Source organism: Copidosoma floridanum, unplaced genomic scaffold, assembly GCF_036245765.1.
Source record: "Copidosoma floridanum isolate Cflo_tuat_1 unplaced genomic scaffold, Cflo_Japanese_pri ptg000013l, whole genome shotgun sequence".
NCBI classification, from domain to species: Eukaryota; Metazoa; Arthropoda; class Insecta; order Hymenoptera; family Encyrtidae; genus Copidosoma; species Copidosoma floridanum.
Window position 1 is genome coordinate 30,501,292 of NW_028321890.1, and position 22,250 is coordinate 30,523,541.

The following is a 22,250-nucleotide window of genomic DNA, read 5'->3' on the forward strand; positions in this document are numbered from 1 at the left end:
AATTATTTTTTACTTGTCTCTCTTTTAACAACAATTAATGTGTATTACACTCTCATTGGCGCTCACCAACATTCGTCAAAATGAAACCACGAGGGTCGGGCACAAGTGGTACAGATACAACATAATAATATTTATACAGGTGTACATTGATGCGAGAATATTAAAATATACATGAACATGTGTAGGTATATATATATATGCCTAGATGAGCGAATGTATATATATATATAGGTGTGGCGCGTAAAAACCGGATCCTGCAGCAGTGGTATATATATCATATTAATAGAGATCGGTGAGAGTGTACGACGCGTTCGGCATCTTCGTGGCAAAATCGTGTGTCGTCGTTGAGAAATTTACGCTATGAAACTTTATTTATACTTGTACAAGCAGCACATTTTACAGTAACAAAAAAAAAAAAAGACCAAAGCGACGAACTTTTTTTTTTCCATGCAAAAACGTTATCTAATTTCCCTGTAATATTAAAATGATTGTTCAAAACTCAAAACAACAACGAAAAATCCTTTTTCCTCCTTTCGGGCGGAAAGTGAGGGCCGAAAGTACTTTCAGTGCCTATTTCACGGGCGGAAAGTGGAACCTCCCGCCCTAGGGCGGAAAGTACATTCCTGCCCTAGGGCGGAAAGTACATTCCCGCCCGCAAATAAGAAAAATTAGTAAATTTTGTAGTTGGTGCTGTACATTATCAATATGTTATATGCGACATCTATCAAATATCTTTCTTTATACATCTTCAAAACAAGACTTGATTATTTTATGAAATTCTATTATAAGTATATTTTGTGTATAATTTCTTAAGAAAAAATATAATATTACAATAAGGGAGTATTATATCTCTGATTGCCATTTTTTGATACTCATACTCTCATTCCACCAAGTTTTTTTTTTTCGGGAGATTAGATTAATTTAATTTATTTTTTTTTTTTCGGGAAATGGTTGTAAATTTTTTTTAATCGAACGATCAATTGATTTTTTGGACGAGGGGGGGGGCTTTGCCCCCCCTACCCCCCACCGGGGGCTCCGCCCCCTGGACCCCCGCCGGGGGCTTTGCCCCCTGGTCCCCCACCAGGGGCTGCCGCCCCTGGACCCCGCACAACCTTTGATGCGAACTTTCGTTTATTAACAATTAACTCTTACTTATTTTAAAAAATTCCCTACCTTACCGACTACTTTTTAGACTTATTATTTTATAAAAATAAAATCATACTCAATTTTAAATAATTGATGCAAAATACGAGTTACCGTTCTTCTTCATGACATCTCAATCAATAAACATAGTTTTATATATACAACACAATTTATAAATAGGGAAGTTCACTAATATCTACACTGCAGTCAAGATATTCTAGCATACCAGCTTTAAGTTTTTGTTCGTACTCAACTATTCTAGTCAATACACTATTCGAAACACCTCCGTTATTTTTTAACAGAGGTTGCAATATCTTAGAATTCACCGTAAATATTTTTCATTTTTAATCCTGTAGTTAAATTTCTATTGAAGTGATCATTAACCAGACAAAATACGCTCTCACTTTGCGCCCTTAAGGAGAAAAATAGGATACGCGACTCGGGCGGAGGCCTTCCCGCCCTTGAGCGCACTTTCCGCCCTTCGAGTACTTTCGGCCCTCGGGCGGAAAGTACTCGGCGGGTGGAAAGTGCGCCCGCGGGCGGGAAGAAGCACTTTCCGCCCTAGTGGCGTAATATACTATTTTTCTTTGCCGATCGAGTGTACGTAATGTGCAATCCTCGTGAAATCGCAACCATATAAGATTAATAATTCTGTTGAAGTTGAGCTCTGCACACCATATATATTATGTCATTCGTGGGTAAAATAAATAACAATCAGCACCTCCGAAGACTTCCTACATCAATAGAGTCGCTCACACAGGATGGGGGGACGTCTATAAAAGACACTTGATTTGCTTGATTCACTGCAAGTCAAAAAAAGCCTATCCATATTTATGTATATTTGTAGCTTTATGCAGTATGTATATTGTATAGGTGTATACATATATACATGATTGCAGGTCATCACTCCTATAATGGCCTCGATTTCTCTCCTACGTGTATATTATATACACCTATCCGGCGCTCGTGGGCAGAGGCGCCGCTCCTCTCCGAGTCCCGGATGCCTTCTCCCCGGGACTCGGCAGAAAGAGCGCCCGCAGTACTTGTATCTATATATATTTACAACACACACGCTTGCACACTGCAAAAGTTCTCTCTTTCTATCTTTTTTTTTTTTTTCCCCGAGGGCGAGCACCGGTTTCACACGCGATCGGAAGCAGCAGCAACATGTCCTACCATCAGCTACCACCCATATATACCTACGTACATAGTGTACAGGTTTCGATTTCTGCTGCCATAATACTCCAGCTCGTACTTCGCTTGTGTATACACAGTAGGTACGCTCGTGTACCGCTATAACGCCGCAATTGGCCTTTCCCCCCCCCGCCCCTCTCCTTGCCGCGGAATCGGTGAAAAGGATCTTTGCTCTCGTTGCCGATCGTTTCGCTGCATCGGCTGTATGTATACGTAATTAATGCTCGGTTTCGTTTGATCGTGATTTATATATGTAAATCTACGTATTACTGCTCCCTCTTTATTTTAATGATTTGTGTATAAGGTACGTAAAATCATAAGTTAACGGTTGCATGGGTTTTTTAGGGGGGTTTTTCAACCGATACCACGATAGGTCATCCTAACGAATCGGATGGTCTGCCACGATTATACCTTACATAAATAGGTTGGACACTATTGGCGATAAAAATCCGAAAGACATACGATGCGCGTCAAGACAGAATGTGTCATAATCACCGATCAAAGCTCTCTTTCTTTCTTTTTTCTGCCGATTTGATTTTAGCTCTCTCTTTCCCGTACTTATGTACATACATGTAAAAAAAAAACCGGCGTCTGTCCTGTATAGCTTTCTTTCTCGCTTTTACGCCGCGCGGGCGTGACGATCCGAAAAGAAAGACGACGATCGTTAAGTGCTCATTCTACTCCGCTATATAATATTTTCACGGGTAACTATATATGTATATGTACAGCTCTCGGCCGGATGATGCGGCGGCGGAGTCAGTGTAATGGCCCTCCCCGGTGGGCAACTCCGAACCCTCGCATATATACATGTATATACAAGAGCTCTCTCCGTTCCGCGGGGGGGATCTCGCGCCGGTCGCGAGAAAGAGCCGCGGGCGCTGAGAGGCATAAGGCTCGGAAAGCCTCGGAAGCGCGCCAGTTGGTCAATGAGACTCCGTTGCCGCCGCTGCTGGGTCGTGGAGCAGCGTGCATGCACGTTTTTTTTTTTTTTTTTTTTTTTTTGGTAATTTGTTTACATAAATACGCGCGAGGAGAATTTTCAAACGGCTACAGGGTGTTGGAGAGTTACAAATGATGAAACTGGTGTGCGAGTGATTGTTATTTTTTGTTGTTGTTGTTGTTGGTGGTGTAAAACTATGCGTGCAGACAAAAGCACGTGCGAGCCTGCGACCCGCGAAAGCTTGCGGAGCTTTAGTTGATAGGAGCAGAGGCGTTGTTGATCGAGCTTTTCGGAGATATCCCTATTAAGAGCAGGTATCCGACTGCGGAGGTGGAATATCGTTAGTCCGTACAGGTGTGCCGATTTTCCTGAGAGCAGGGACCGGCAAAGGAAAGCCTCGAAATGACGATCTCGGGAAAGGTAAGTTGCACACACAGTACATGTATTTCTAAAATTGTGTAGGTACTACGTGTTTTGTGGCGGCAATCGGTATAGATCGGTATTGGAAAACAAGAGAGCCGGTTTCTCTCGTGTTTGACCGCATGGGCCGTGCATATCACGCGTTATTTCCTTTATTTGAAAAAAAAAATCGGTAAACAACAAAGAGAGTAAATTAAAGCATAGTATCCATATAATTGCGCGTTATGGGTATACTGTGCTTGTGCATCGGGAATGAGTACAAGTGATGATTGACGTTTATCACCCAATTCTGGTGTGGCATGATCGTCATATCTATACGACATTACATGCCTGGCGACGGCATTTTCTCCTGTACGTATACACGTATGCACCATCCATACATACATACATGCTATGAGATAAATATAAATTCTTACACGTGTGTGGCTGATCGGTAGTATTATTTTAGTTTACACATGTATTTATACACGTACATAATGTTATCCGTACAGTCGAACCTCGGTACATGTAAAACGAGTACTGTACTTATATACACCAAAGCATAGCGGATACGGAACGATGAAAAAAAGTAAAATTAAGCCAAAGCAGCAAACTGAGAGAGGATCGGTAAAAAAAAAAAAAAAAAAAAAAAAAAAAAAAAAAAAAAAAAAAAAAAAAAAAAAAAAACAAGATACTTGTGATGAATAACAATTATACGAAGAGGAGCAACAGCGCGTGCAGGGGGCACGTTTTATATATACATACGGAGGTGGGGCGGAGGCTCGGTTGTATACGTGTATATACGCGTTATATTGTTGCGTTTCTGCGTGACGTAAATGCGATTCTCGGCGGACGAAAGCGCGTGCAATGACGAAACATGCAGCCGTGCGTATAGCTTTTTTTTTTCTCCTCTCGTTCGTGGTGCTGCCGGCGATATTACACAAATCTTTACGAGACACAAATATATACGTATATACTTTATGTACAAGGTGGTTAGACTGAAGGAAAAAAAAAAGTTGGAGAGGAGGAATCGCGTGATCAGGCTTACACTGTCGTCGCTACTGTTTTTTTTTCTTCTCCTTCATTTGTTTATTCATTTTTTTCGTCGAAGCACTTGTATTTTCACTTCGACAGGTGCATTATATTTTGTTGATGCGCATCAATCTGAAGGGGGGGAATCCATATCGCGATTTATCGTACATCGCATGTATAACTGTTTATAATACATACTGTGCTACCTTATACGCGTACATAATATTACACCAACGGCGATACCGATTACGATTGCGATACCGATTCGATCACGTATGCCCCCAAAGAGGAGGGATATGTATGTGTAGGAAGACGTTCGGTTTTTCGATCTCCGTTGCGAAATTTTGATGTCATTGGTTCGGTAAGCGATGGGGAAACTTTTCCGCCGAGCCCCCTGCTGTTGGGCATTTCTTTCGATTGTTTCGAAAAAATATACTTACCCGTCAAGTTTTTAAGCCCGTGCAAATATACCGGTGTGCCATATTTTTTTTGAAAATATTCACCGCGTGTTGATGGATTTTCTTTTTTTTTTTTGTTCTTACACGTTATTACGGGAACTTTGGTTTTTTTCAAACTGATGGACGTCTATAAAAACGTACGTATACTTTGAACCGATTCGAGTCTTTGTCGTAAATATATTATTCTTATTTATGCAATATAATATGTATTTGAGTATATCTACATGTATACGACGTGTCCTATAAGTGGTTTTACACGTACAACATCGTTAAAAGTATATTATAACTGTAAGTACTCCAAATAATGAAATTGCCCCGGCGGCGACAAATCACGAATTAAACGTTACATTAAAATTAAACGAGAAATAACACGATCGATGATTCGCAAGCGAGGAGAAAGCAGCGGTGTATGTATGATATATAGACTGTATGGACGTGCCACGGGGCACCGAAGAGCCGCGAGTTGGTGTGCAGCATCATCGCGGCAGCGGTGCACGCACCTGTTTTTCACCCGCGGTCCCGCTACTTTCACCGCATCACGCGCTCACCGATAGATCCGCCTCGCACATGTATATATACATGTGCTCTCTATTATACTGTTGCCGTGTGCCGTCCCCCTCCGCGCTGAGTTTCTCTTTACTCGGTTTTGCTACAATATACACGTACTTATACATACTTATATGTTTTGTACCTTATTACATGCTTTCGAAGCATTTTCATTATTTTGCAGCTTTTTTACGTACCTGCTTTTGCAAAAAAATGTTATAAGATTTTCGATTTTTCATTTTATTGAAACAAAAAAAAAAGTATCCACTCGCACAGCAATATGTCATACACGCAATCATATAAATGCACTTCTGTGCCAATAAAATTCCATTTGTTTATCCATGTGTAACCGTATCGTTATTGTTAAGATCGTTTTTATATTCTACTTTTTATTTATATTTTGTCGTCTTCGATCGAATTGTTAATTGGTATCATATAACACACATTATGTGTACGTATTTGCACATCATACTACATGTTACATGATGTACTCGATTATCAATTTCCTGCTTCATTCTAATGATTTAAACAATATAATTATTTTGCACAAATGACGAGCATATCGAGCTTCGAAAAGTACGTATCTTTACCATTGCCAATTGTTACAGCGGAGATGTAAAAAAAAAGCGTCCATATTTAAAAGTTCAAAAAGAGCGCATGTATACATTGTTATATTTCATGAGCAGTGTAAAACTAACGCAATTAAACCCCCCAAATTGTTCTTCGTACCCACGATTGTATTAACGTGCTTTTGTTCACGATTGCTCGCGATGACGATATGCACAGAAGTACGTGGAGTGCACAGTCCTGGGAAACGGCGGCGGAGCCGAGGCTGAGGATTCGTCCTACGACAGTGACTTCGAGCCCGAGGCCGATCACCCGTGCCCGTCGTCGCACCGGGTCGCCGAGCATCCACCGAGCACCAACGACAAACCGCACCCGGACGTGTCGCGCGCCAACTCCGACACCTTGGCCGCAGAGTTCGCCGAGTACGTGACGGTCCACGGAACCCTCACCAACGGCATCGCCGTCGACCCGGCTCTAATCACCAGTGCCCCCGGTAGGTCAAGTCATTACAGTATACCCGATCATTGAAATAAACAATATGTACATGGGTGATGATGTATGTTGAACGTATGGCCAGGGTACGCAGCTCGGGTCGAGTTTGGCCTGAAGTTGGGCTACACGGAGCGACTGGTGCAGACGGCTCTGCAGAAGCTGGGGCCCGAGCCGGGCCAGAACGAGCTCCTCGCCGAGCTAATAAAGCTGGGGGCGAACACGGCGCCGAGACTGGTGGACGCGCCCGACGAGAGCGAACCGTCCCTGGAGCACGTTGGTGGTGAGGATGGGCCTTGCGGGTCGGACGAGTCCTCGGAGATGGTCGGCAGCAGCCACCGTTTGCGGCCCGTTGTCATTGACGGCAGCAACGTTGCAATGAGCCACGGGAACAAGGAGGTCTTCTCGTGTCGGGGCATCAAGGTGTGCGTCGAGTGGTTCCGAGCCCGGGGACACCGGCAGATCACCGTCTTCGTGCCAAAGTGGCGCAAGGAGGCCTCCCGGCCCGACAACCCCGTCGCCGATCAAGAGATACTCGGCGAGCTCGAGCGCGACCGGCTGCTCGTGTTCACGCCTTCGAGGTATACACATGCATATACGTTTTATCGAGTAAACTGTAGTTTTTCTTCTTTTTTTTTCAATAACTTGGATAAACTTTTTGCAATGCAGACTGGTGGGTGGCAAGCGGCTGGTGTGCTACGACGATAGATACATCCTCAGGTATATAACTATACATATTTTTATACACGTTGGTTGTAACTTCTCTAAATTGGTTGTTTTTGTTTGTCAGGCTCGCCTCCGAGCTCGACGGCATCGTGGTCAGCAACGACAACTACCGGGACCTGGCCCAGGAGAGTCCCGAGTTCCGGAGGGTGGTCGAGGAGCGGATCCTCATGTACAGTTTCGTCGACGACCGGTTCATGCCGCCGGACGACCCACTGGGCAGGACCGGGCCCACCCTCGACAACTTCCTCAGGATGGCTCCACGGCGAAGCGAGCCCGCACCACCTTGTCCCTACGCAAAGGTTGGTATACAGTGGAAGCTTTTAATTTCCTTTCTTTATTCTCTCATATATATACAATGATACACGACATGATCTAAGTATGGAAAATTGAATAGAAATGCACGTACGGCAACAAGTGCAAGTTCCGGCACCCGGAGCGCGGTCCCCATCCGCACAAGTCCGTGACCGAGCGACTGGTGGAGCACGCGCGACTCCTGGGAGCTCGCTCGGCCAGCCTACCGCTCGCCGCTCCGGGCCAACACTCGTCCCTGACCAAGACCAGGTCCTGGACTCCGGGCGCCTGCGACTCCTCGACGAGCGCACCGAGTATTGCCGCCAACCAAACAAAGAGCTGCAGAGCCGACGTCCCAACCATGAACGTCTACCCTCAGAATTCCCCACAAGGTGAGTGGTGAGGTGTGCGTGGCTGGAAATTGGAGAGTACAGAAAGTATTGTTATTATTAATATTATCTCATCGATGGAACAAATATATGTACATGCAGGGGCTTCGCTGGGCTGGGTAGCCCCGAGAATGTCGAATCCCGAACCGGAGCCCGCCAACATGCACAGGAAACTGCAGCGCCAGCTGACGCTCAATCCGAGCTGCGATCCCCGTATCGGTCAGCTTCGCAGGTATCACCACAATCAGCAGATGCACCACCAGCTGCAGCCACAACAGCTGCTCGTCGGTCCGTCGCGCTCCACGGCTTTGCAGAGCCGGCAGTTGACGAGGCATGCGAGCCACGAGGCACACCCTGGTGCACCCACCGCAAGGTTTGTAATTGACAATCAGTTTTTCTCATGTATTGTATATACTTGATGTATATCAAAAAGGTTTCATTGCTCACGTCGTTATTATTGTCATTCAGCTGGGAGCAGCGGCAATTCCAGCGAGTCCACGTGACGCGCATGGCTTCGGCTCCGGATACCGCAAGAGCGGGTTGGTTGGACATTGGCGCTGCTACTGTCCCAACTGGTCAGCGGCTTGGCGCCTCGGAGCCCCACCTGAACTTGCTCGGTCCATCACCGATGCATCATCATCCGTGTCATCCGGATGGCGATCCTCAGCGTATGTGCGCCGCTGTATTTGCGATATTTCCGAAATACCGGGACTTTAGCGGTTAAACTTTCAATCTCACTATAATGTCAGAGAGATGCAGTTGCTGCGTGCGTGCGTGAGCAGGAACGTTGACAAGCAATTGTAAAACCTTTTCCCAAGTTCTTGCGTAAAATCCTTTACAGCGGATGTTCTTTTTTTCCATTCATCATCGTTAAAAATTAACTGGTAATATCATACTATATAATATGCTCTCTATGAGAGACATGCTGCTCTAGACTTTTACATACCACACACACACGTACATTATACAAGAGGACCTGCATAGTTCTTGTTGTTAAAAAGCAAAGAAAAAAAAACGTACCGTCATTGCAGGTACGCGAAGTTTGTTGTCATTTGTTTTATATTTAATTATTATGAATTTTCAACGATGGCTTTTTGTATCGAGGAATCAAAAAACAATCGATGGAGACTAACAATGGCGACAACTCGTCGATGGAGAGTCATTTTTGTATTACTGGTTACAAGTAAACAAGCTCACTGTGAGATTAATTATCGTGGAACAAATAACTGAGCTCTCAATCGAACTGTACTTTGTTTATTATATTTTTAAATGGTGAGAGTTTGTTGTTTTAGTTATTTTCATTTTTTGATGTGTTTCAATATTTTTTTACAATAGCACGAAATATACAAATGCAGTTACTTAGCACCGATTTTAAACATGACCAACATCGTATAAAATATATTAATTTATTGTATGCAAGTAAAACAACAAATGTACTTTAACATATTCTTACAATTTTTTTAAGTTTCGAGGTATTTCTTGCTATTTTTTTTTTTTTTACTTTGTAAAAATAATTGATTATTAAATTTAAAACATGGACAAAAAATGTAGGATTTTAAAAATTTTGCCAAAGTTTGAGGGCATGCATTTTATATATCAAAAACCTAAAAAATAAGATTTTTGAATTAGCGGCTCATATTGAGTGCTTTATTGTCGTTATCATTTTTTCTGTTACTTATATGACATGAGTTATGTGAATAAATAATATTGTTTATCAAAGTTTGTTTTTATTTCCACTGTTTTTTTTATGTGCCGTTTTGTTTTCGTGTTTATTTTTATTCTCAGTAAATTTGAATGTATCTTCCATAAAAGAAGACACATAAATCAATATGTTATCACTTTTGTAACTATTTAATACAAAACATTTCTAGTGAAACTAATACATTATTTCTTACTGTTATATCTGAAAACGTAAACAAAAAGATACAATTTTAATTTTTACATGATAAGCTATATTATATAAAACAAAGATTATTACACGTTTTATTGTATAATAGGTTACACTGAAGCATGAAACGTAATAAAATAAATGTTAAAGGCACAATTATCTAGTAAGTAAATTCTATCCTTATCCTTCTCTGACGATTATAATACTGAGGTTGTGGAATTAGTGATTAAAAAAAAAAATCAAGGCAGAGTCTTGTTTTTTAAACAGAATTTTATTTATAGAACTATTGCAATTTTTTTCTGCAAATGCATTAAAATGCAATACAATGATTTATTTTGACATACATACAGTTTAAGTTTTTATTTTTAGAATTTTAAAATATTTCCAACCGCGTATGTCATTATAATTAATGTTGTCTCTTATTTGTGAGTATATATGTGTGTGTACACAATTAACCATTCCAAGAACCATTTGATCAAACCACTGTATAAATATTGATCTGCTAAAAATTTTGATGTTCATCCAATGTGCAGGGAAAACCAAAATCTCATTTACAAGTCTGAAGAAAAAATATTTTTAAAAACGCAGTTTATACGACAATTTATGATGGACGTTTATAAATCTTTGCTTAGCGTAGCGTTATTATGGTAAATAAGTAAAGTTTTTATTAGCACAAATAGACGAGTGTGCATTTTGTACTAATTAAACTCGAACCTATAGTATTCTTTCATAAAATAACAAGTAAGCCTCGCTACTCAGAACAGTTTTCTCATCTACTTCTGAAACCCTGAAAAACAAAATTTATTTTTCATCTCACATGTGATTTGCGAATACTTTTAGATGAATTTCTCATTTGTTTGGATTTTTTTTTTTTTGTAATACCTTGAATCAGACACGTAATACCAGCGTCCTGGCGGCGGTTCAATTTTTGAAATATCAGCGCCAGAAGCTTCGTCATTTTCCAATTCAGAATTCGACTCGCTAGAATCGTCTTTATTTTCAAACCCATCTTTAGAAGGCAAAAAAGCCCAACGAGGATCATCGGGCTTTAATGGTGCTCTCGACTAAGATAAACATCATTTTACGTGTATCAATTTATTTCAATTAATTATAAAACTTTTAAAAACAAGCATTACATACCTTGACGTAAGCTACATAGTGTCCTCCGTACATGGTCCCACTATGTTCTACAATGCCGTATAACGAGTATATCCTAGGTTTCAAATAATCTTTGCAAACTGGTGAAAGATCTAATATCATTGGGAAACTGACTTGTTTTCCAACTTTTCGAGAACTAAACTTCTGAACTTGAAACCTTTTCAAGTGCAAGATGAGAACTGCAGGTACACACGAGATGAGATATTGCTTAGTACTATCCGTGCATACCATTTTTACTCCTTTTTTTCCCTGTAAATATTTAAGAGCTCGTGTCAAAAACATTTGTTTACAAAATAGGACTTTCACGGTGGTTATACGCAAACGAGAAAACAAATACCAATTACCTCATTTGCTCTTTGTGTACAAGCTTCGCAGCCTACTTTATTATTTCCATTTAGAAATTCAAGTACAGTGAACTGATTGAGACAGGATTGTATTGAACACTCGCCTTCTTTTACGAGATATCTTCTTGGAGACTCTGTGGGACTTGACAAGTTCAGCTTGGACATGTTTGACGCAATTTCGCCAAAACCATTTGTTAACTTTTTCGTTGTACCGTTTTCTTTGTTGGAAAATAAATTTTCGTCCTTTGAGTCGTTTTTTTTCCTGAAAATGGAGCAAACATTTTTTTTATAATAAACAAAATTTAGTTCCAAAAGCATGGATGGAAAGCATTTAGCATACTTAAAAGAGTCTTCTTTATCGCTTGTATCCTGCTTCTCTGAGGTATTATCGAGTGCTTGAACGAGTTTGCCTACTTTTTCAACTTCATCTCCATCTATAGCACTAGAAATGGGACTTGTAGGACTATCCTTGGAAGTTAGTGGACTACTTAACGGACTGATGGTCGGTCCTTCAGGACTAGTGAAATCTGAATGATCAAGTAATGACGTCGGAAGACTTAATCCTGCTGTTGTTGCTTCATTATTCTTGTTGTTTGTTAAAACAGTTATCTCAATGTCTGTCGGGCTTGGTAAAAAATTGGCATCGGCAATATTTCGATTCCATGACGTAAAATCGTAACTAAAATGTGCAACTGATGAAATATTGCTACTCTTTTCTGTACTGTGGAGCTCTGACAAAGATATGGGACTTGCAAGTTCTGACGGTTTTTCAGAGCTATATCCAGATTCTCCAACCTCTGTTTTTGAAGCATCTTCATTCTCAATGTTATCTTCGACATCCGCATCACTTTCTTCTACACAAAAAATTATTTATTTATGAAGCAATTACATTATTTCATTTATTTTATTTTACGTTTAAAGTATGTGAAAAGTTGAGATTACCAGACTCATTACCCTTTCTCTCTTCATTTATATGACCGGCATTTTGTGTCGATGTATTATTGACTTTATTTTTTTTTCTCTGAGCCTTATTAACTTTTTTTTCGTGCTTGGGTGTATTAGAAACATTATTGCTCGCAGTTTCAGTGGCATTCTCTAATCCAGTACTTTTTCTTCTATGAAAATATTACATGGTTAATGAACTACACATCGATTGAAAATCATGTTTACAAAAGTGGTAAATCTGATTCTGATGAAAATTCTTACTTATAACTGGTAGGTAAAGATTTATCGATCAATATAGGTAAACTAAGGTCTAAAAATGGTTCAGTCCGAGGTGATGTGTGATTGCACTCTAAACATGTTAAAGTTGAAACTAATTCGCCTCTAAAAACTCGTTCTGGACCCAAAAATTTAGCATTTGCTTGGTTGCCGTAATATTTTATATGTGACCTTATGTTATCATCGATCTTTTTTCGTTTTGATTTTTCATCCAAGCCAGTTTCTTTTAAAATAACCGATTGATATCTCTGTAAAATTTAAATACTACAAAATGTTGAAAAAACTAAAATTTTCGAAATGCATAATTTTTATGTACCTTTAGATCTTCATTACGAACAAATTCTAGTAAATGTCTCAAGAGCTCATGAGAATCATGTTGACCTCCATCGGTACACTGCATAGTCCTTCTTCTTAATGCAGTTAGTAAATCTGCTGGCCTGTAAACCTGACCATTTGAATTTTGCATTTCTACAAGCGTCTTGCGTAAAACTGGTGTGAAGGTAATATTGTTATCTAATGTTCCCTCAATAGGTGCCTAAGAAAATAAATAAATATTAGATAAGTGCAGTGGAATGTACTGTGCTATGGGGTAGAATAATTGCATACTAATTCAACTTCTTCATCATCTGTGACTTTAGATTTACCACCAGGCAGTATAAAATTTTGTCCAGGCACTTGCAAATCGTCTAAGACTTGAATCAAAAAAGGGGTCTGCGCAAGACATTGCAATACCGCATTGAAAAAGCAGGTATTGCCCAAGTTGGATAATCCCTGAAACAAAGAATCAATGAACAAAAAGCATTATTGGAAAATTAAGCCAATGTGATACTTACGCCAACTTTTGAGAGATCTGTTGGAATTTTTTTCCTTTCATTGTCCATAGGTGTCGTTTTATTTTGGCACAAAGGTAATTCCAGCTTTGGCTGAGCTGCACTGCTCCTACTTAATACCCTTTTAATAAGGCCTGTCACTTCGGCGAGCTTTTTTATTTGTTTGGAACATCTACAAGAAGAAAATACAAGATACGTTCACTCATAAGACACATTTGAAGAGCATATGAATCCATGTAAATCAAGATTTTTAAAAATTCACTCATATTCATACTTTGTATTACTGACGTAATCTTCATCACATTTATAGCACCAGACACTCCATTGTTGAGTGTCTACTACAACGTAATGCATACCAGTTCTGGATGCTTCAAAATGCTTGGATGCATGATTCTTATGATCTCTTCCACACGCAATATTTCCACATTGCAAGCAGACCCACAGTCGGGGAGGTTGCGGGACAATCTTTAAAAATTTTACAAATTATAAAACCCCAAAAATACCATTTGAATAATTATAACATTGATGTTACCTCATCGTCGCTGTCCAAATCTTCAGGAGCGACAGTAGCAGTCCCATCTACCTGACAGTCTGTACACGCGTTATTGAATGATTTGGATACAGTCTTTCTCAATCTGTTCAAGTCGATGCTCTTCATGAAATGTTGACACTTTGGCTCCTCTGCAAAATGCAACGATATTGATTCATCAGAAGTAAAAAAAAAAAAAAAAAAAATAGCAGAAGCAGAAGTATTGGTACTTATACATGTATTAATTATAACAGAGAAAAAAAAAAAAAAAAAAAAAAAAAAATTAGAATGCAGCACACGTGAAAATATAAAAAGGAGAAAGAAAGAGAGCGTGCTAAAGATATCCTCACCATTGCTGCCGTCCCCGGACTCCTCGCAATTGTCGTCGTTGTCGACGACGCTGTTCTCCACTTGATTGCTGCCGTCCCCGGACTCAGTGGACTCCTCGCATTTGTCGTCGTTGTCGACGGCGCTGTTCTCCACTTGAGACCTGCGCTTCCTACGACTCATTATCACGATGAATGCCGAAAGGCCTAAAACAACGACGATGACCGCGACAATCAGGACGGCAACGAGGGGCAATGGGGATTGGGCCGAAAAATCCACTGCTCTTGCACCAGAAACAGTACAGCACAACTCTTGATGTCACGCAAGAGAAACAGACACTGCAGGCAGACGAACGGATGGACCCAGTCGATTCAACAGCGAAGGAAGGAAAAAAAAGACTGGCTCCCCGCGCAACTCTCTATAGAGAGTATTATACTCTCGCTTGCTTGATTGATTGTCTAGAATTTTACACTAATTGTTTGATCGAACAGAGATATTACTCACATTTTCGGAAACGAGATTCCTTCTATTCATTTAATAAGTATTAGTAGGTAATACAGTATAATAATATAGAGCTACGGGGACCCAAACCCAAAGCCAAAAAGACTCCACTCCAGAGTATAAGTAATAAAGCAAAAAGTTATAAAGAACATACCTATAGGTATAAATATATGCACGTATAATTATAGCATTAACGCCATTATACCCTTGCCTAAAATGTATTTTTATTGCCAGTGCCCAGTAGCCCAGTTATGTTTATGTATCGACAAATTTGTACTATAATATGTCGCTACATCGTAAATATGTGTATGTACGTATGTGTATGCATGCATAAATACGATGAGTGATCGGTAATGTATGTTTACACACCTACTTACGGCTGGTATCATCGGTAGCGATATTTTTCATGATGTTTTTCTTACCTACCTAAGGTAATTGACTTTTCCGGTTTATACCATAAGATGATAAGAAGGGAAAGAGCGCGCGGTCACACGTCTGCTGGATTGACGTCATCACTCGGTCAGCGACGTCATCTGGTTACTAGTCGTCTATATATACGTGTAAGTGTAAGTGATGTCACAATGTCACATCATTGATGTGTGTAACTGTGTACTGTGTAGTGTGTAACTGTGTACTAGTGTACTCAAGTGTACTGTGTAGTGTGTAACAGTGTAAGTGTGTACTCGTACCGTACGAACGAACGTTCGTACTGTCAAAGAAAGTGTCAAAGTCAAAAGTGACTCCACCACTCCCGATAGCCATTTTGTATCCTTATACCGTATTCCATCGTAAATAGTCAATTATTTATTCTGTTACTTGCGGTTTCACGTGTGAAAAAGTAATTTAATTGGCATCAACAATGACTGGAAAAGGTAATTATACGATATGATCACTTTTTACTATTATTCTTCACCAATTTAATGACGTTTCATGCATACTCGAAAGTACTGCGTAAATTTACTGCTCTGGAGGCAATAATTGCATCATCTTTCACATTTGAGTTGTGATTGTTTCAATGTTCTTTACACATCTAAATTCTCCATGATTGATCCCGATGTTAAATTTCGTAAACTTACGATCATAGATGGCTTGACTTGTATACTTGAAATATATTTTCTAAAAGGTGGAAAAAAAAAGAAGGAAGAAGAAGGGGGTCCCTCTGCTGATTCTTCTACTCAAAGTGGGTCTAGCTCACAACCACAACCGCAAGCCCAAGCATCATCAAGTTTGTCCTCCCAGCCCCCTCAACAAGCAGCTCAACAGCCCCAGCAGCAAAGACAAAATGTTAAACCAGGCAGAGGCAGAGGTCAACAAAGATTCCAATCTCAGCCATCTCAAGTCCCTCAAGATCAAAGCCGATGGCCTGGTCCTCCTGGTAGTAGAACTCAATCGGCGCCTCAACAAGTTGCTCCTGCACAAGCATCAGCCCAGCCTCAACAGTCAGCATGGGGACGGCCAAGTCAGCCTTTGGAACAGTCAGCTCAAACCCAGCAGTCGTTCTGGGGTCAACAAAAGCAACAACAACGACAACCACAGCCGCAGCAACAACAGCAGCAACAACAGTGGCAACCACAGCAACAACCTCAGCAGCAGCAGCAACAGCGGCAACCCCAGCAGCAACAACAACCACAGCAGCAGCAACAACAGCGGCAACCCCAGCAACAGCAACAACGGCAACCCCAGCAACAGCAACAACAACGACAACCACAACAGTCTCAGCAGCAACAACAACAACAACAACCAGTATCTTCTTCTCAAGAAATCTCAAGACAAGTATTAAAATAATAATTTACTTAATATTCTAGCAATAAGTAATGGTTTCTCATACCTAATTTTTTCTTTATAAAGAGTTCAGATGTACAAGCAGCTACTAAACAACTTGCTAAAATGACAGTCAAGGTAAATAGTTTAAGTTTTTTAATTTATACATTATTAAGCTTAGCTTTTTTTTTTGGTATAATTATGTAACAATTAGTCTTCATCAATTATAAATAATCATCTTTCTTTGTCTAGCTATAAAATATAGTCTTTAAGTTTATCATTGGCATACATTTCACAGGCATTATCTCCCACTAACACAACTGCTCAAACAAGAAAAGAATATGATGCTTGGTATGAGAAAATTCCCAAGCGCGTAAATCCCCTGAAAGCTGGAACACTGGGGCGGCCAATTCAAGTCATCACAAATATGATGGCTGTAAACTTTGGAAAAAATTTCAAATCAAACGTTATCCATTACGATGTGGATATACAACCGAATGTCCCAAAGTATTTAATGAGACCTGTTTTTGATAAAGTTAGACAACAACATTTTTCAAATAGATTTCCAGCATTTGATGGAAGAAAAAATGCCTACTCTGCTGGAAAGTTGCCTTTTGGTGATGCATCGGTAATTGAGAAAGAGATTGAAAAAAATTTTTTTTACACAGTACTTTTGGTATAAATTCATAATTTTTTTTTAGCCTACTTATGAAGTAAAAATTCCGAATGAAGATGGAAGAGAAAAAGAATTTAAAGTTACATTGAAAATTGCCAATGTACTTGACTTGTCATGGCTTAAAAATGTAAGACCAGGCTTACAAGATGATGAAAAAAGTCAAAGTGCCATTCAAGCATTGGACATTATATTACGCAGTGCACCAGCTCTGCAAGCTACAGCTGTAGGTTCAGTATATGATAATCTTATTTAAATTAACAAGAAATTTTTAACTACTCTTTGATTATTTCATTAGGTCGGGCGCTCATTTTTTCCTCCACCTGTTCAAATACCACATAGTCTTGGTGGTGGCATGGATTTATGGGTTGGTCTTTTCCAATCTGCTGTGCTGGGATGGAAACCTTTTTTAAATGTTGATGGTTAGTGATATTTTCAAAGAGATCATGTCAAAAGTATAAAATTAATTATTGTTAGTTTCTTAACAACTTTTTGTTGTAACCATTATCAGTTTCTTTAAACATTTTTATTAATGGCATGCAGTACTAAAAGTTGAATTTATTTTCAGTGTCGCATAAAGGTTTTCCAAAATCTCAAAATGTTATTGATTTGATGAAAACCATTTGTGGCGTTGGTGATGAAGGTAGCGGTGGTGGTGGTGGTTATCAAGGGGGAAGAGGTGGCTTTCAAGGTGGAAGAGGTGGAAGAGGTGGTAGCAGAGGTGGTAGAGGCGGATATCAAGGAGGCCAGGGATATCAAGGAGGCCAAGGTCAGGGTGGTGGTGAATTAACGGCAGACTTAGTACACCGGTACAAAGACGATATCGTAAAATTTTTAAAAGGCCTAAAAGTCTCGATTCAAATTCCTGGACAGTCTAAAAGGACTCAACGAGTAAATGATCTCGTTAGATGTCCAAAAGAAAATATTTTTGAGCATAATGGTGTGAAAATTACTGTCCAAAAATATTACGCTCTTGAAAAAAAATATGCAATTCGGTATCCCGATTTGCCATGCCTATGGGTTGGTGCAAGAGACAAACATGTTTATGTTCCGCCAGAAGTAAGTTTTTACTAAAGATTAGGATCAAGTAGTACTGCATGTGTAACTGTAATAATTAAATCCAAATTTCTAGATATGTACGATTGTTGCGGGTCAAGCCACACAGAAGAAACTTGATGAAAATCAGACATCCAATATGATTCGTGCTGCAGCAACTGATACTGATCGTAGAAAACAAAAAATTATGAATGCGGTAAGTAATATGAAAATACTATTCAAATCCAAATAAAACAACTCTTCTATTAAAAATTTGTAGTATACACCTATGCAACACAACCAAAATCCCAGCATGAAAGAATTCGATATTTCTATTAGTGGAGAGTTTGAAAAAGTTCAAGCTCGAGTATTAGATCCTCCCTCAATACAGTATGGAAACATTGCTAGAGTTGCCAAAGGCGTGTGGCGCGCAAACCGGTTTAAAGAACCTACAAAGAAAATAGGAGATGACAACTCGTGGACTATTTTAAATCTTGATTACAGAACGAGAGATGATGCTCTCCATAATTTGCAAACACAATTGATAAGAATGGGTAAATATTCTCTTCAAATTTTTTATTTTGATTCATTATAATTATTAACACCAAGAATTGGTTTGTTATATTAGGCCAATCATTAGGGATTGGAGTAGGTAAGGCCAAAACCCCTTTCGAAAGTTTGCAGTGGAGAGGTAATGACACCAGACCCTTACAAGAATTCTTTAAAAGGAACAAAGGTTTGAAATTAGTTGTTGTTGTCATTCCTGATACAAAAGGGTATTACAGTAAGTAAACAGCAATACCAGAAATCAACATATCATCCCTGTTGTTGCGGTCCAATAAAACCAATAAAATTTTACAATGGGATTTTTCTATTAGTTTCTTATCGGTATTTGCACCCGTAAATCCAAATAAAATCCGAAATGGTTAAAAATAGATTTTCTATATCATTTATTATAACCAGGACATGATTGAACAAAAATAAATTGACAAATTTATGTCATACCATCCGGATGGTAACATCAAAACGGGGGGATTAGAGTATTTTATATGTAAATTGAAAGAAAAGTTAGTTATTAATTTTTATTAGAATTTTGTAAAAAATACGTTAGTCCCCCCGTTTTGGTGTTACCATCCGGATGGTATGACATAAATTTGTCAATTTATTTTTGTTCAATCATGTCCTAGTTATAATAAATGATATAGAAAATCTATTTTTGACCATTTCGGATTTTATTTGGATTTACGGGTGCAAATACCGATAACAAACCAATAGAAAAATCCTAAGGTAAAATCAATGAATTTTTTATTGGTTTTTATTGGACCGCAACAATAGGGATACTTACAGAGTGTAATTATTTTAATGTTTATAAACAAAAATTTTAACATTTCAGGTAGAGTTAAACAAATTTCGGAAGTCTCTGTTGGCGTTCTTACGCAATGCTTGAAAGGTAAAACCATTTTTGGGCCAAAGTTCAATGATGCGACTGTTGGAAATATATTACTAAAAATAAATGCAAAATTAAATGGTGTTAACCATTCATTGGCAGAACCAAGCTGGTAAAGCATCATGAGCAAATACAATAAGACACCGTTGGATTATTACAATTTCGTTAATTTTCATAAAGCTGATTTTTTTCACAGTTTACCATTCATCAAAGCTCTTAGTCTTCATTACATGATAGTGGGTGCTGATGTGACACATCCATCTCCTGATGCCAATGATATTCCATCTATAGCTGCAGTAAGAAATTTTATACTGCCTTATTTTTTGCAAATTTATCATTTTTTTTTTTTTTTTTTTTTCTACGAAAAAACGCCAGGATTCCAAGTGGTGTGCAAAAAAAAAAAAATAACGAATATGTCGCTGTTATATTATATACGCGATTTATCTAGATAAAAATATCTTTCTTCTTGTGAATTTTTCATTTCTTAATGATTCCTTCATAAAGTCAATCTTGTAATTAACATTAAAAATTATTAATGAATATCCACTAGCCTTAGATGAAGGATTCATAAACATGAGTGTAATGCATTCCAGTTTTATTGCTTACTATACTTTTTAATTTATCTTAAAGGTTGCTTCTAGTCACGATCTAGCAGCATTCAAGTACAACATTGAAATAAGACTACAACCGCCACGAGAAGAAATAATTTTAGATTTGACGGAAATTATAAGGAATCAGTTATTGTATTTTTACGCATGCAATGGAAGTCGGAAGCCTTCGAAATTGTTTTACTTCAGGTAAAAAATTATGGATTTTAAGATTTATCAATATACGAAAATTTTCAAAGATCACGTTGTAGATGTCCTTATCATATCATCTTAACTGTCATAAATGAGTTTCTATTATTTTTGTTTACAGAGATGGAGTAAGTGAAGGCCAGTTTGGTCAAGTATTGGCAAGAGAATTGACCGCTATTCAAAGAGCTTGTAAACTTTTGGAAAAAGGTTATGAACCACAAATTACATTTTTAGTAGTTCAGAAAAGACATCATATAAGATTATTTCCGGCTGATCCCAGAAATAGTGATGATCGAAATAATAATGTTCAAGCTGGAACGATTGTGGATACTCAGATAACGCATCCTTCACACATTGACTTTTACTTAGTATCGCATGCCAGCATTCAAGTGAGTTTTTTTTTTGTTTAGTATTTCATAAATAGTAAATTAACTGCAGATGGATGAAAAAAAAATTTTTTTTCTCAGGGTACTGCCAGACCTACGAAATATAGATGCTTGTGGGATGATTCAAACATGACAGAGGATCAAATAGAACAGCTTACTTACTTCTTGTGTCACATGTTTTCACGTTGTACAAGATCTGTGAGCTACCCCACTCCAACGTATTACGCTCATCTTGCTGCTTTCCGAGCAAGAGCTCTAACTCAAGAGTAAGCTTGAATTTTCTTACAATTTCTAATAAAATAGAAAATTATGGACCATAATGTATTTTTTAATAATTACTTTCATTTTAGCATAAACATCGATTTAAGTAAGCTGGATCGAGAACAGGATAAAGTAAGAATCCAACCAAACATTATAAATGATTCACCAATGTTTTTCGTATAAAAGTAACTTGAATAAAAAAAATAAAAAAAACAGTTATTCTATAAAAGTGTCTGTGCAGCGAAAATGTTGTACGACGCAACAAGTAGCATTGTTAAAAATTTATCCTAATATATGATAAAACTATTTTTTTGAATGTATTATTTATTTAAAAATTTTAAATATTCACGAATATATACCAATGTGTTTTATGTATTTTTAAATTGATGAAGATTTTTAATAAATGAGATTTTTTTTCAATCACGATTTTTTGCTATACCGAAAACCTACCCGAAATGTTTAATGAAATTTTTAAATAAAGCCAAAAAAAGTCTTGCTTATTTTGCATGTAATACAACTGAGTGACTTATAAGATTCGAGTTACCAATACATCGTTTATCACCTCTAGCGTATGAAAATAAACAACTTACAAGAACACATTAAACGTAATGTAGATATGTGTAACATCATTTTCAGTAAACTTGTACTCCTTAGATAAAGTAGATAAATAATCAATAACAATCACTTCATATAGTCCATCGCGATTTTGTTCTTTACTTGTTAAATTGGCTCTTATGTAGGTATTACACTAATTTTTATCGTCTTCTGTGAACGCCAGTTACTTACATCCATTTTAATCAATGAACGATCGATTGTACACTTATCGCAAAATTTTGACTAATATTCAAGCGCTCTTGTTTCAGACAGCAGTAGATAAGCAAAGTCACAAACTAATTATTAATTATACGAATGTCAGTA

The 22,250-nt window shown here is 38.4% G+C and overlaps 3 protein-coding genes across 4 annotated transcripts; 2 read left to right on the forward strand and 1 right to left on the reverse strand.

The window, feature by feature from the left end:
- Positions 1-3,654: 3,654 nt before the first annotated feature.
- Regnase-1 (zinc finger CCCH-type containing protein regnase 1) lies at positions 3,655-9,794 on the forward strand. Its single transcript, XM_023389510.2, has 8 exons — positions 3,655-3,697; positions 6,499-6,763; positions 6,857-7,349; positions 7,438-7,488; positions 7,559-7,793; positions 7,889-8,177; positions 8,277-8,531; positions 8,633-9,794. The coding sequence occupies exons 1-8, from the start codon at positions 3,680-3,682 to the stop codon at positions 8,896-8,898; spliced, it is 1,872 nt and encodes a 623-aa protein (XP_023245278.2). The 5' UTR covers positions 3,655-3,679; the 3' UTR covers positions 8,899-9,794.
- Positions 9,795-10,359: 565 nt separating this feature from the next.
- Usp16-45 (ubiquitin specific protease 16/45) lies at positions 10,360-15,215 on the reverse strand. Of its 2 annotated transcripts, XM_014354918.3 has the most exons (14): positions 15,127-15,215; positions 14,495-14,997; positions 14,148-14,296; positions 13,890-14,080; positions 13,619-13,787; positions 13,392-13,556; positions 13,102-13,320; positions 12,771-13,033; positions 12,507-12,679; positions 11,905-12,418; positions 11,565-11,826; positions 11,203-11,469; positions 10,945-11,126; positions 10,360-10,849 (listed from the first exon to the last, which is right to left on the reverse strand). In XM_014354918.3, the coding sequence occupies exons 2-14, from the start codon at positions 14,652-14,654 to the stop codon at positions 10,777-10,779; spliced, it is 2,787 nt and encodes a 928-aa protein (XP_014210404.2). In that variant the 5' UTR covers positions 14,655-14,997; positions 15,127-15,215; the 3' UTR covers positions 10,360-10,776. The 2 variants fall into 2 exon arrangements, with proteins under 2 accessions (XP_014210404.2, XP_023245248.2); XM_023389480.2 differs by having other exon boundaries at positions 14,495-15,203.
- Positions 15,216-15,655: 440 nt separating this feature from the next.
- On the forward strand, positions 15,656-21,690 carry AGO2 (Argonaute 2). Its single transcript, XM_023389527.2, has 16 exons — positions 15,656-15,844; positions 16,096-16,745; positions 16,821-16,871; positions 17,032-17,361; positions 17,435-17,632; positions 17,705-17,828; positions 17,975-18,465; positions 18,539-18,658; positions 18,722-18,995; positions 19,070-19,225; positions 19,835-20,000; positions 20,085-20,184; positions 20,519-20,685; positions 20,807-21,074; positions 21,153-21,337; positions 21,422-21,690. The coding sequence occupies exons 1-16, from the start codon at positions 15,832-15,834 to the stop codon at positions 21,513-21,515; spliced, it is 3,387 nt and encodes a 1,128-aa protein (XP_023245295.2). The 5' UTR covers positions 15,656-15,831; the 3' UTR covers positions 21,516-21,690.
- Positions 21,691-22,250: the final 560 nt, after the last annotated feature.